Below are 12358 nucleotides of genomic sequence, written 5' to 3'. Positions count from 1 at the left end.
GCTCGCACAAGCACCAGCCCGCCGCACAGCACCACGGGGTAGCTGGGCCCAGGGGCTGCCACAACCCTCGCTCAGACAGCGGCCTCGCACCCTGCCAGCGAGCTGCCGGGACCTGGCCCAGGGAAAGGCCGGATTAAAAACAGATGGGACAGAAAGACCCGCGCTTCCGGGCAGAGGGAAACGGGCCGCTCTCCCGTTTATGAGGAGCCGAGACTTTCACACACGTGTTCCATTAACAGCAACCAGACACCCCGGCCAGCTCTGCTCCTCCCTGGCACGGGCTGGCAAGAGATGCACAGGCATCCCCCGAAGCAGGATTTCAGCTGCACATATCAAGCAGCACTTACTCCTGCCCTCACACAGAGCAAGGCCCACGCCTTGTCAGCGGACTTGCCCTGTGCCCGAGGAAAGGCACCTGTGCTCGCACGCTCACTCTCCAGGCAGCATCAGCCTAAGTGATAAAGCATGGCCTGAGCCAAGTCATGCTGAAAGGGTAAGGGGCTGGGGCTGGGGCTGGGGCTGCAGCATGAGCTAGGGAGACCCAGAGGGTCCAGCCATGTCTGTTTTCTTTTCTCCTTGGGAAGGTGGTTGCCAAATACTTCTGCTGCTCCCCATGAGATTCATTTCCAGCAAACAATGATGTTAGGATCATTCTCAAGCCTTTCATCCAACTCCCTGTAGCTCATTCCTGTGGAGGAAGCACAGAAGCAATAATGCAAGAACCAGACTATTGAGCACACATATGGCACTAGGCATTAATCCATCTGCTCAGCTTCAGTATTGTCCCCATTATTACACATGGGGACACGCAAGCATGGAGTGGGAATCAGAATCGAACTCCCGGCCGTGCTCAAGCCACTTGGTCATTCATCAGCTCAAAAAACAGACAACCCATAGGTCCTAGACTTTAGGTCTCCTCACCCATTACAGCTTTGCCACATTAAACAGGGCCTATGGTGGTGCTCTAGATGAAAAAGATCATGCAGTTCAACATGTATCCATGAACACTATTTTAATATTCAAGAAAGGACAAGGGAAAAAAACAAGGGTCACATGGGTTCTGTTAAAAGGATTCCCTGAGTTAGACTCTCCTGGAGCCCGAAGATCGCACTCTCCAGCCCAGCACTAAGGTCAAACAGCTGCCTCAGTTATGTGTCTCAAAGCTAGGTGACTTCTCCAAGATAGCAGACTAGATTGCTAGTCTGCAACTAGCAACATCTGTATACCCAAATTACAGTGAGAGAAGCAGAATAGAAGCCCTTCTGCGAGAACAGCATCTAGCACAATGAGGTCCTAAGCCATAACTCAGGTTCCTAGGTTTTTCCAGTTGGAGCTCTCAGATTGCAGACCTAGTGCCCATAGACATGCACACAGACTTGAGTTTCTGGGAACGTTCATGCATGTACCTGTTTTACAGCAGATCTCATCATAACTGTGGCAGCCTGTGTACAGCCGTGCCGGGTGACTCCTCTCTTCCCGCACTATCTTCACAGGATACTTCTGCAGCCTTCGGATAAGGTCCTTCATCAGGCCAAACTGGATAAGCTTCCTGAAAGAGATGGAAGAACAAAATACTCACAGAAGGGCTGTGGTCCTGGGAAAAAAGTGCAAGTAGATGGGGCTTGGAGCAGAAGTCTCAATTTCGTTTCACCACAGCTGCCAGTGAGAGCTCTGCTGAGTCCCAACTCAGCTCATCGTCTCAGCTGAGCCTGGAGTCTATTCAGAATGCCGAGCCTATGCCATACAACAGGGCTGGTGGTCACAACCTAGCAGTAAGGGATGCATGGCTTTGAGGGAATGAATTCTGCAGTCAGTCTGACAGGAAAAGGCTCAAGAGGAGTCTGAGGCAGGACACCCAAACTCTGATGAAGTTTCACTTTGTGATCCCCAGATGAGTCACTTCATTGCTACACTATTCATGAGGATTTGAGGCTGCTGCCTGCATTCCCAAGTCAGTATCATTCAATGGCACTCTCACTGACAATCAGCAATCGCATAGCCTCATCCCAAGGGCTGAATTCTCAAAGAGAAAGCATCATCAGACCTTTCATCCACTCGCTGGAGCTGGAGGGTGTAGCGAGAGATGAGATCCCGTACAGTTGTGCCAGGGCTTAGCCCACAGTAAAGCTGGAAGACGTCTCTCAGACTGGCTCGTTTGTGACCTATAGGGAACAAAGCCATTGCTGCAGTCCCTAGTGCCAGGATGCAGGATTACCAGTCTCCTCACCAAAGCAATGGTTGTGACTTAATCTCTCAGTGGTGAGATTTTTTCAAGCCCTTGATCATTCTCATTGCTCTTCTCTGAATTCTCTCTAGTTTTGCAACATCCTTTGTGAGATGGGTGCCCTCTACTCCAAAAGCAGTCTAAATGACTGTTATAATGCAACTGGAATCATTACACATACCCCCATCCCCACTTTTGCTGCAGATACATAAAGCAGATGTTACTTAACTGTCTACTATGATGTCCAGGGCACCAATTTAGAAACCAGTAAGTACGATTAAGTCTTTGCTTTATTGCAAATGCAGTGGGTATTGTGCATTGTATTAATGCTGAATGCTTTTTCCTGTCTTATGACCTACTCATCTGGCTTACTCAGGTCTCCCTGAAGTTCCTCACAGTTATCTCTGGTTCTGACCAACTTAAGTAACTTTGTCATATGCGAAAAACTGGCATCTTTCTGTTGATCCTTTCCAGATCATTAGGCTAGACAGTAGGAGAAATTCTCTCATTAGTAGTAAAACACTGGAACAGGCTGCCCAGAGAGGTTGTAGAATCTCTACCCTTGTAGGTTTTTAAAAGCTGGCTGATGCCATCTGGGATGATACAGTTGGGAGATGGTCCCACTTTGAGCAGGTGGTTGGACTACATGACCACCTGAGGTCTCTTCCAACCCTGATTTTCTATGCTTAACACAGAATCATAAGGCTCCCAGGTGATGACTGTTGGTTAGAAACAAACACATGTGAAGAATAAAATGTTGAAATGTTAGTTCCCTAGCCTTTACTACACCAGACTTTGGAAGGAACCTGGAAGTCATGACGGGCCAGGGACCATACCATCTCTGCTCATATCTAGGTCAGTTCAAGCCCACTATACCTTGCTTGGTGACATAAGACAGACATTCTTCTTGGAGGCATTTATCATCCACCAGGTCCTGGACTTTAGGTGTGGTGCAGTATACATTTGAGTACTGGAAGGAGGGGAGGAGAGGAAAGTTGGGGGAAGTGAAAGAGAAAGATATGAAACTCCCGTTCACCAGAAGCCGAGGAGCCTTTGAAGCTCATGAACTAGAAAAATCAAACAAAACTCTAAATGCCTCACAAGTGCCTTAAATTCATCAGGGGAGGGCACCAGGGATTGAAGATGCTCTATTTACTAGGGCACCCCCTGGAGTAACTAGGAACAGTAGCCACAAATTGACAGAAAGCAGATTTAGGCTGGACGTTAGAAAGAACTTCCTCACAGTATGGGTTGCCAGAATCTGGAATGGGCTTCTAAGGGAGGTGGCACTCTCCCCTACCTTGGGGGTCTTCAAGAGGAGACTGGACAAGCACCTAGCTGGGGTCGTCTGACCCCAGCACTCTTTTCTGCCCAGGGCAGGGGGTCAGACTCAATGACCTACTGAGGTCCCTTCCAACCCTAACATCTATGACTCTATGAATGCCCCCACCATAAAAGCCTTAATAGGGAGTAAATTCAGGTCAAAAACATAAAATTCTCCATCTTCCCAACACCAGTACCTTTTAGCAGGGGCTTTTGCTCCTCCAAATTCTACGGGAAGCTACAGAGCAGCTCCCCTCTGCTCACACCAAGTTGGGTCCAGCTGTTAAAAGCAGGAATGTTCCTGCCCCTAGGCGTTACTACAAGGTTATGGGCAGAATTTTACACCGCATGCACTTTGGTGGCCATGTTCTGCCAGGAACATCAGTGGAGTTAAAGCCATCACTAAAGCTTTAGAACCTTACTTTAAGGCCCTTAGCACTAGCCTGTACTACCTGAGCAGTTTCCTTCCTGGCTGGAATCGTCTAGCCATACCCACCTGCAATATGGAGACCAGAGTCACCACCCCATAATATCTGCAAGACAGGCAATAAAACACATTAGAGAGCTCTAGTTAGAAATTACATCAGCTCCACTCCATTCCCCCTCAGCAACACACAGGTTTCTCTATTACTATTTATCAACTGCAGGCCCATCTTTCTGCAATGCTTTCTTTATAGGAAAGAGTGTTTAGCTGCATGGAATACTTTTCCACATAAAGAGACCAGGCTGTTGAAAGGATCAGACTGTAGGGCTAAAGAAAGGGGGATAAAATGAGCTTCTTGCTTCCCACTGCTTTTGCTCTTGAGGTAGCACTTACAACAGGTTCTGGATGGCAATTCGCACCAAATTGAGCTCCACGTCAGCTTCAGCTGAGATCTTCTGAACATGTCGAAATCCATCAATGTATGGCAGGATCTAGATAAGCAGCATGTGAGAGCCATTAAAGAGTGGAGTGCCAAATGTGCAGGAGTGACCAGGATGCATTGTGCTGATGGCTTTCCTAAGCTGAGCTAGGGAAACCGCTGTAATGACACTGCCAGGAGGGGGATCTCCATTCAAAATGCCTAATTTACTTCAGTGAGGATTTTTTTTCAGTGTTAATACAAGGCAGTGTTAAATTTATTTGGGTGCCTTAATTAAGTTAAAAGAAATCCAACCACACTAAATATAACTTGGAAGCTAGAGTTAAGGTGACAAGACATCTAAGTTTTTGCCTTTATTTACATTTAATTTTGACTGTAACTGCCTTCATGTATTTTTTAAAATGGGATAGCAATGTCAATATACAAACCAAACACGTGAACATCTGGTACCAAGGATCCTGCAGCCAACATTGCAGCCACACATGAACAAACTACACTTTTACAGAACTGAATACCTGGGAAACCTTGGACCAAATTTTCAAATCTATCATATGTGCACAGAGGACTAATCTGCATTCAAAATGAGATCATAAAGAAGATTTTAGTTGGAGATGTAACACCATATCAAGGATACAGAGTAATTTGTAGATGAATTAGACCTATCCTATTCATACTTGGAAATGCCTGTAATTGGGGATAAGAGGTGAGAATCCCATGTCTGTTGACCTAATGGACATTAACCAGCCCTAGTTACCCAAATAGACCCTTCTTCCTAAAGCATCCAAATCAAGCAAAAGGCAAATACCATTTATCATATTAGGTGGGAATAGCTGAGCAAAACGCAGCGGCAGCCAGCAAGATTTTATTTTCAAGGGAACCAGGTTCCAATACAGTCTCAGAAGGCTGGGCTCCATACATGAAGGCTTTTGCCTTCCTGTCTACTAAACAGCTGATTTATCATCATCTGAGCAAGGAGAGTAAGGAGTCAAGCTGTGGTTAACTCACTGTTCATCAGATACCAGGTGCTATGACTGCCTCCTGTCACATCTCCATTCAATGGACTGAATTGCTAGAACAGGACCTGACCCTGTTAAATCTTTTCCCAATGTTTAGCCCACTCTTGTTAAGCACTCTGACCTGCTGGGTGGTGAGATCCCACTGGGAGTTAAAGAAGTCATCTTTGTCTTGGGTGAAGACAGGCACATCATACTCCTGCACAATGGGAGGGTCCGGCCGCAGTTCAATCACTTTCAGGTGAATGGTGTTTGACTCATCTGAGAGAAGACATAGGGAACAGAGATGCTGTAGGGAGAGAACTGCCTCTGAAAGCACTCAAAGCTCATAAAAAAATACCTACCCTGTCTCTGACCTTTCCCAGCTTAAATCAGGGCTGGACATAAAAGAGTGTGTATTCTATAGTACTGTGGTCACCACTGACACCTGAAGGCAGGAATTACATGGCAAATGCCAACATCCCCTTCCACTGTCTTTGCACAACTGTTTAGTTCGATGGCAGCTACATCCATGGGCATTTAGTCTTCCAAAGTACTGCACCTTCATTTCATTAATAAACGGACTCCCTGGTAACAGAGACAGCAAGAGAGAAGTGCATCTTTCCCAAACCCTTGCCAAGCATATTCCCTCTCCTGTGCCCCTGCTGCCCATGAACTTCATGCTAGCAGTACTTTAGAGACCCCAAAAAGGAGCTGAGTAAAGGGACATAAACTTGGGTTTCCAAGCCCAACAGCTGCCCTCCAACAAAAAGAAACAGGTGCCATACTGGGAGGTCACCCTGGCTCAGAATTCAGAGTGATGAAAAAGCACTCACTGAGCAGCTGAGAAAGGGAAAGAGAAGGGAGCAATATTATAAATCAGTTGTTGTAACTAGCAGTAGTTACCTATTGGCAAAGTACATTTTCCTTTGGCATTTAGCTCCTCCAACAGGATGGTCATTATTGGCACCAGCTTTTGCTTACTCTCTTCATTGGAGATAAAGCCACTTTCCAGCTAGGAGAGAAGAGAGCCAGCATTACCTCCTCCCAACAGTGCTTACTGGCTGTAAGAATTTGAAACGGTGGACAGTTACACTTGTATCTCTCCCTAAAGCTACCTTGGATCTGTTAGGAAAAAGAGGTCATAAAGACACCTCCCTGGTGTTTTTATCCTTACGATGAAATACTAGAAAAATCTTCACTTCCTCCAAAATAACCTATACATGAGATTTCTGTAAATTCGGGGGGGGGGAGGGAAAGCAAGAAATCCATTATTCAATTATTAAGATACAAGAAATCCATTATTCAATTATTAAGATGCCTGACAGAAAAAGATGGACATATGCTAAATTTCAGACTTAGTTTTACTTCTGATTAACAGACTTAGTGGCAAGTCCTCAAGAAAACTGTCTCTGGCCATTAAGTTAGTTGAGGAGGACATGTATTTCACTTACACCACAGAGAGGCTGAACACCCAAGCTGGGTATCAAATAGAATTCAACCTTAACTATGGGGTTATCACCTAGGGCTCCAAAGTTTAAGCATGGAAATGAATTTTGATCAGAATACAACTGACACCTCTTACAGTGCCTGTAAGGAAACATCCCTAGTAGGACACTTGTTAAAAGGAGTTCTAAGCAACTCCCATCTTGATATTTAGGATATAAGAGGGAAATGGAGATTTTAATGTTGAATTGCAAATGTGCCTAACACAAAGCACTGGAAAATATTATCTCAAGTGCGTTCACTGTCTCCTAACTTAGCCATAAAGGGATGGAAGGACACTCCAGCTGTCATCTAGTCCAACCCCCTGAACTTTATAACATTTGTTTTTATAAGCTATAATAATGAAAATGTACTACTAATGTTGAATTACCCGAGTTGCCTTGTGATAGAAGTCAAATATTGTGCAGCAATAATGTATGCCTAAGGAGCAGAGTTAGGTTATATACGTATGACCTGACTTTAGAGCAAACAGCACAAAATTACTGAGTCTGGTTTTATACAAAGTAGACACAGAATAGTACACTGGAAACCTCTCTGACCTCTAAGGTGGTAAGATAGCCAGCCAGTTTCTTTACAATAGGCTCCAGTGCACAGGTTTCAGCTCTAGCATCACAAACGAAGCCCAGGTTGAAGAGCAAGGCATTCCGGCTGTACTTCTTGTGCTCAATACAAACTGGGCAGCCAATCAGCTTCTTCTCCATGGCAGTTCTATTACAATGAAAGAGACACACAAACCATCACTGTGAAATCATGGGGCACCAGTTCCAGCTACTTCATGAAGAATTAATCCCATTTTACTTTTTAAGCAAAAATTACAGTTGGTTTTATATGAAAAGAAAAATGACCCCTCCCCAAACTCACAACACTTAATCCAAGTGCAGAACAATATACTCTAAGAATCTGTTTTTCTGAGCTGTTTACACAGATTTATGAACTAACTGAAAGCGAATCCTTTAAAAAAATAGCACCTCTGCCAGGCTTTGTCCCAAATAACCTTAACAGGATGCTTCAAACTTTCTATATAATTCAAATTCACTGAAATCCTGTGTGGAGGTTACTGTTGAACCCTACTTAAATTAACAACTGTGGCATCTCCTTGCTATTACTGTATAGGTAACAAGAGAAGCCCAGTTCAAGTGCTCAAGTAAATGTGGCCAAATATAAACCAGCCCAAACTCTCAAGAAAGGGCCCATGTTCTTTGTTTTCTTGTTGCATTCCCCAAGGCCTGTGCTTTCCAGTCAGCACTGACACTTGGGGAGGTCAGCAGCTCTAGTTTCAAGCAGCTCCATCCTTGTTGAAACTGCTAAGCTAAAAGCTCTCGACTGCACCTCTAGCACTGGTTAAGGATGACAGACCTGGATCCAGAAAGCTTCTGCTTATCTACAGCAGAGCTACAGACCAAGCAGTAGCAAAGCAAACTTCTCCCAACTAGTAGGCTTCATCCTTCCTCACTTGGAGGTGGAGTCACAGTTCAGCACCAATGGTCCAGTCTGGTCCATCCTCAGACTTTCCCCAAGACTGTACCAAGGGGGCCTACAATGAGCACCAGCTGTGGTGGGTTCTACAACACATACTCTTGTCCACTGGGACCAAGAGCCACTACTTATGTCATCCAGGCCACTAGACAGCTGTCAGATAGATGGATCTGTCAGCAGTGGTGGCCTTAGAGTTGTTGGGGCCCTGGGCAAGAGTGTCATTCAGAGCCCCTTAGAGGCTTAATTTTGATGACCTATAAGCAAGTTGGACATTTTCAATTTCACTCTGCCCTATCCATGAACTTATGAATAAGTTGAAGAAAGAACTTCCTTGCACAAACTTCACCCCCCCCAAAAAACTGTTACAAAATTTTGGGGCCCCCTAAAATGTGGGGCTCTGGGCAGGTGCCCAGTTTTCCCTCCCCTAAGGCCGTGACTGCTGTCAGTCTCCTCTGAGCTGGGGGGGAAGGGGGGGGCAGAGAACGAAACCTTGCTCAGCTTTGCCTGGAAGCTGGACCCTTGCTTTGAGTGAGTGGGGGCTATACTTACACTGTGATGAGCTTGTTCTGCAGTTCAGGTTTGGTGATGATGTACACCTGGACCGTATCAAAGAGCTCCCGGGATATGAAATCCTCTGGGACCTGCATGGCCAAAGCAGCAACGCATCACTGAGGGTAGAGCACCCAGTCAAAACCTAGCAGCACACTAAGTGCAAGGAAAAGGGACAGTCCTTGAGGACCCTGGAAAGGAACTTTTGAAGACAACATTACAAATTATATTGTAACAATGAATCTCAGTTTAGTCCATCAAACATACAAATGGCCCAGGAGCACGCTGGAGATGGAGGGAGTCAGCCACAGGAGAACAGTGCCCTGCTTGGAGCTCTCCATGCACAGTGTAAATGAATACCCAGGTTCCCCAACAGACTGGTATCACTGACCTGGTAGGTTATTTTAGGTCCCAGCGTTGGGTGGAATTCACTGAAGAAGATGCATTCAATTCTGCTGCTGCTCCCCATGATGCTGCTGCAAGACAGCATGTGCAGCATCAACGTCTATTAAAAAAGCAGTAAGCTAAGATCTCCTGGAAGAGATGAGGGGGAGAGAAGTCCCATTCTCCTCCCAGGAAGGACATGGAAGAAGCAGCACACACCCAGAGACTCACCTGGGTTTAATACCTCTGAAACCCAAACTCTGAAGTAAAGTTACAGCAGTGGTAAGTCTGGCTCTTCTGATCTAAAGTCTGTGGTTGTCGTCCCTGCTTTTGAACCGGGGCCCAGGACTTCTAGGTTTTAGGCATTGACTGTTTGAATGGAAGATGTATGTACATTGCTGTGGGGGCAGGAACCGGATCCCATGGCCACCCCTGCCCGTGGCCTGGCCTGTGGCTGACCTGTCAGGCAAGCACAAGCTGTGCCTCTGCAGTTTCTAAGGCTAGGACAGCCCACGCTGGCTCCTGGCCCCAAGCCCGTCTGTGTTAACACAGGCACTGACCCAAGCAACTGGTCATGTCACATCTCAGCCTTAGCCTGGCACCGGCCCCAAGAGCCACCATACACCAAGCAGGTCTTTGCTTCTCCCTCCTGCCCTGCCCGTGCAGCCTTTCGCTGGGGGCCACGAGGTCTGCCACCTGCCCCCCTGTGGCCAGTGTTGTCAGGTCTTAAATATGAAATTATCATACTGGAAGATCAACATGATCACATTTGCTGAAAAACTATTGTACACAGAAAACACATGCAAATAAGTCTCATTTACTTTCTATTGCCCACTGTAAGTCACCAGTGAGTGAGCGAGCACCAGGTCACTACAGCTGAAGCATTTCTTTATTTCGAAGCCAGCAGGCAGATCCGAGTGCTGGCAGCAAGCCCCAGTCAGTGAAGGATCCCTGAGGGTTTTGCATCAATAACGGCCTCAAAACTCCCCGCACGTCTTGAGCTCTTTGACTATGATTGATCATGCATCGCACGAGGGTTGGAAGTACCCTACAAATGCAACTATTCCCGCGCACCTGGCAGCGCTGCCGGCCCCGCCACCGCTGGGCTTCCGCTCGCCAGTGCGGCGGGCCGGGCTGCCCCCACGCCCCGGGCAGCAGCCGCACAGCCACGGCGTCGCAGGGCCAGGGTCAGACGCTAGCTCACCTCTGCGCTGCTCCAGCAGCCCAACGTTCGTCTGCGCAGGCGCGGCTCAGCCACGGGCTCCTCCCGCATGCGCAGTAGGGCCGAGCGAAGGACCCCCCCCCCAGGCGCTCGCGTCACGTGGTGTCGTTCTAAGACCGCCTCTCGTCACATGTCCCTAAGGATGACTGCGAAGGGGCATGACAGCTCCGCGGAAGGCGGGTACCACTGGTGATGGACAGCGGAGCTTAGCCAATAGATCGGGCCGAACCCTCAAGTGGGTGGGTTTCTATGGTGATGGACAAGGCCATCTAGCCAATCAGGAGGGGGAGAGCTCTTTTCTTGCTCTCGTCGTAGTTCCTAGTGCGCTGCCGCGGCTCCGACGGGTGGTTTTCTCAGTCCGCCGCCGCCGGGCTCCGGGTGCGAGCGCAGCAGCGGCGCTGCCGGGCCACGAGACCGGCTCCGCGCACCATGGCCCTGAGCGCGGAGGCGGAGTCGGGGATCTACCGCTCCCTGCGCGCTGCCTCGGGCGCTGCGGCGCACCTGGTCTCGCTGGCGCTCCCCGTGTCCGTGGCTGTGGTCGCCAGGCCCGGGTCAAGTAAGTCGGGCGCGGGGGGACGAGGGGAGGAGCTGGGCGTGGGGTGACCCCCGCGTGCGGGTGTCTGTGCACACAAGCGGTTTTGCCAGGACCACCCTGCCTCGAGCTGCACCCGCGGCCCGGGCGCCTTCGCCCTGCCACCCCTGCGGATCCGGTCCCACCGCTCGGGCCCCGCTTGGCACCTGCAGCAGCCCCGGCGTCGGGCCTCTTGTGGCTAGTTACTGCAGCTCCTGAACTGCTGTCATTACACCACGGAGAGAGTAGGACGAGACCAGAGCCCCAGTCCCAGCAATGGCTGAGGCTGACCCAGTCTGTCCATTAGATGCAAATTTTTCTAGTCCTCAGCTGTGAAGCTTCAGCTCCTGCTCACAGCTGTGGTTTAACTGCACATCTTTAAGGGCATGCTGTCAACTTTGAAACGTAGCGTGCCCGGATCTGTGTGTCTCATTATCCAGAAAGGAGGGCAAATCATAAGGGGCATGTTAAGATGGCCTTTTCATGCCAGGCCTCTCTTGGTCCGTTATCTGGTACCATGTAAACCAGTACAGCCTGTTCCAGGGTCAAGTTGTTGCCAACTAAGTCAGCGCCCCCACCTGAGCTAGTTGGGGTGAGGCGGGTGTGTGGGCATCCCTCAGGACTTAAAAAACAAAACCTGTCAAAGGGTGGATGAGCTTCCTGCAAGCCAACGGCCATCCATACCTGGGGAGGAGATGGGCGCTGCCAGATTGCTCTACCCAATGAATCACCAGTGATGCAAAGCAATTCAACCAGTCTAGGGGGTTGTTACAGCATCTAAAGTGCCCCAACAGTTGCAGCAGCCTCAGGACTGACTTGACTTGATATTAAGACTGAAGCTGGAGCATCTGCCATTGTGCAGCTGGGGAAGTAGCAAAAGTGGCTGACAGATTTTTTCCAGTGAACAGCACTCAAGGGAAGACTTCTAGGATTTACCAGAAGGGACATGCACACAGCACAGCTGTCAGTGGGAGGGGAGGATATTACCTTTTTTGTGCTCTAAGTGGCATCTTCTGGCACAGGAAGATTTGGGGACCCAAAGAAAAGTGATGTGCCCAAGCTCAAACAGGCAGTCTGTGATGGAGCAGGGAGTTGGCCCTGCAGCTTCCCAGTCCCAGGCTAGTGCCTAAACTCATGGATCTTTCTCCCTGTCCTGAACTTTGGGGATTCCTTGTGTCGATGCCTTTCCATTCTCTGAAGTGCCTAATCCATCAAATTAGAAGGAAGCTTTTTTTTTTTTTTTTTTTT

The 12358-nt window shown here is 48.3% G+C and overlaps 2 protein-coding genes across 7 annotated transcripts in view; one reads left to right on the top strand and one right to left on the bottom strand.

The window, feature by feature from the left end:
• Nucleotides 1–343: 343 nt before the first annotated feature.
• On the bottom strand, nt 344–10518 carry NPRL2 (NPR2-like, GATOR1 complex subunit). 6 transcript variants are annotated; one of them, XM_019505193.1, is made up of 12 exons: nt 10392–10518; nt 9325–9438; nt 8934–9025; nt 7448–7616; nt 6309–6417; nt 5548–5684; nt 4365–4462; nt 4044–4080; nt 3101–3194; nt 2045–2162; nt 1407–1549; nt 344–688 (listed from the first exon to the last, which is right to left on the bottom strand). In XM_019505193.1, the coding sequence occupies exons 2-12, from the start codon at nt 9430–9432 to the stop codon at nt 621–623; spliced, it is 1173 nt and encodes a 390-aa protein (XP_019360738.1). In that variant the 5' UTR covers nt 9433–9438; nt 10392–10518; the 3' UTR covers nt 344–620. The 6 variants fall into 6 exon arrangements, with proteins under 6 accessions (XP_019360738.1, XP_019360741.1, XP_019360736.1 ...); XM_019505196.1 differs by having other exon boundaries at nt 9325–9409; nt 10392–10413; XM_019505191.1 differs by lacking the exon at nt 10392–10518 and adding an exon at nt 9540–9704 and having other exon boundaries at nt 9325–9440.
• Nucleotides 10519–10880: 362 nt separating this feature from the next.
• The window catches only part of LOC109289211 (cytochrome b561 domain-containing protein 2), an 11355-nt gene continuing 9877 nt past the window's right edge, over nt 10881–12358 (top strand). The window contains exon 1 of the mRNA XM_019505189.1: nt 10881–11095. Coding sequence (XP_019360734.1) covers nt 10969–11095 — 127 coding nt within the window. The 5' untranslated portion in view covers nt 10881–10968. The remainder of the gene's footprint in view (nt 11096–12358) is intronic.

Source organism: Gavialis gangeticus, unplaced genomic scaffold (assembly GCF_001723915.1).
Source record: "Gavialis gangeticus isolate Ggan-Ray unplaced genomic scaffold, GavGan_comp1, whole genome shotgun sequence".
Taxonomy (NCBI): Eukaryota; Metazoa; Chordata; order Crocodylia; family Gavialidae; genus Gavialis; species Gavialis gangeticus.
This window is presented reverse-complemented; position numbering and strand designations above follow the sequence as displayed.

Excerpts from the sequence above, each read along its gene's own strand:
- NPRL2 (XM_019505193.1), bottom strand. The coding sequence starts at position 9,432 with ATGCTGCACATGCTGTCTTGCAGCAGCATCATGGGGAGCAGCAGCAGA. Across the intron at positions 9,026-9,324 it reads GACCTAAAATAACCTACCAG|GTCCCAGAGGATTTCATATC; the intron begins GTCAGTGATACC and ends TTGGCCATGCAG. Across the intron at positions 689-1,406 it reads TGAGATCTGCTGTAAAACAG|GAATGAGCTACAGGGAGTTG; the intron begins GTACATGCATGA and ends CTTCCTCCACAG.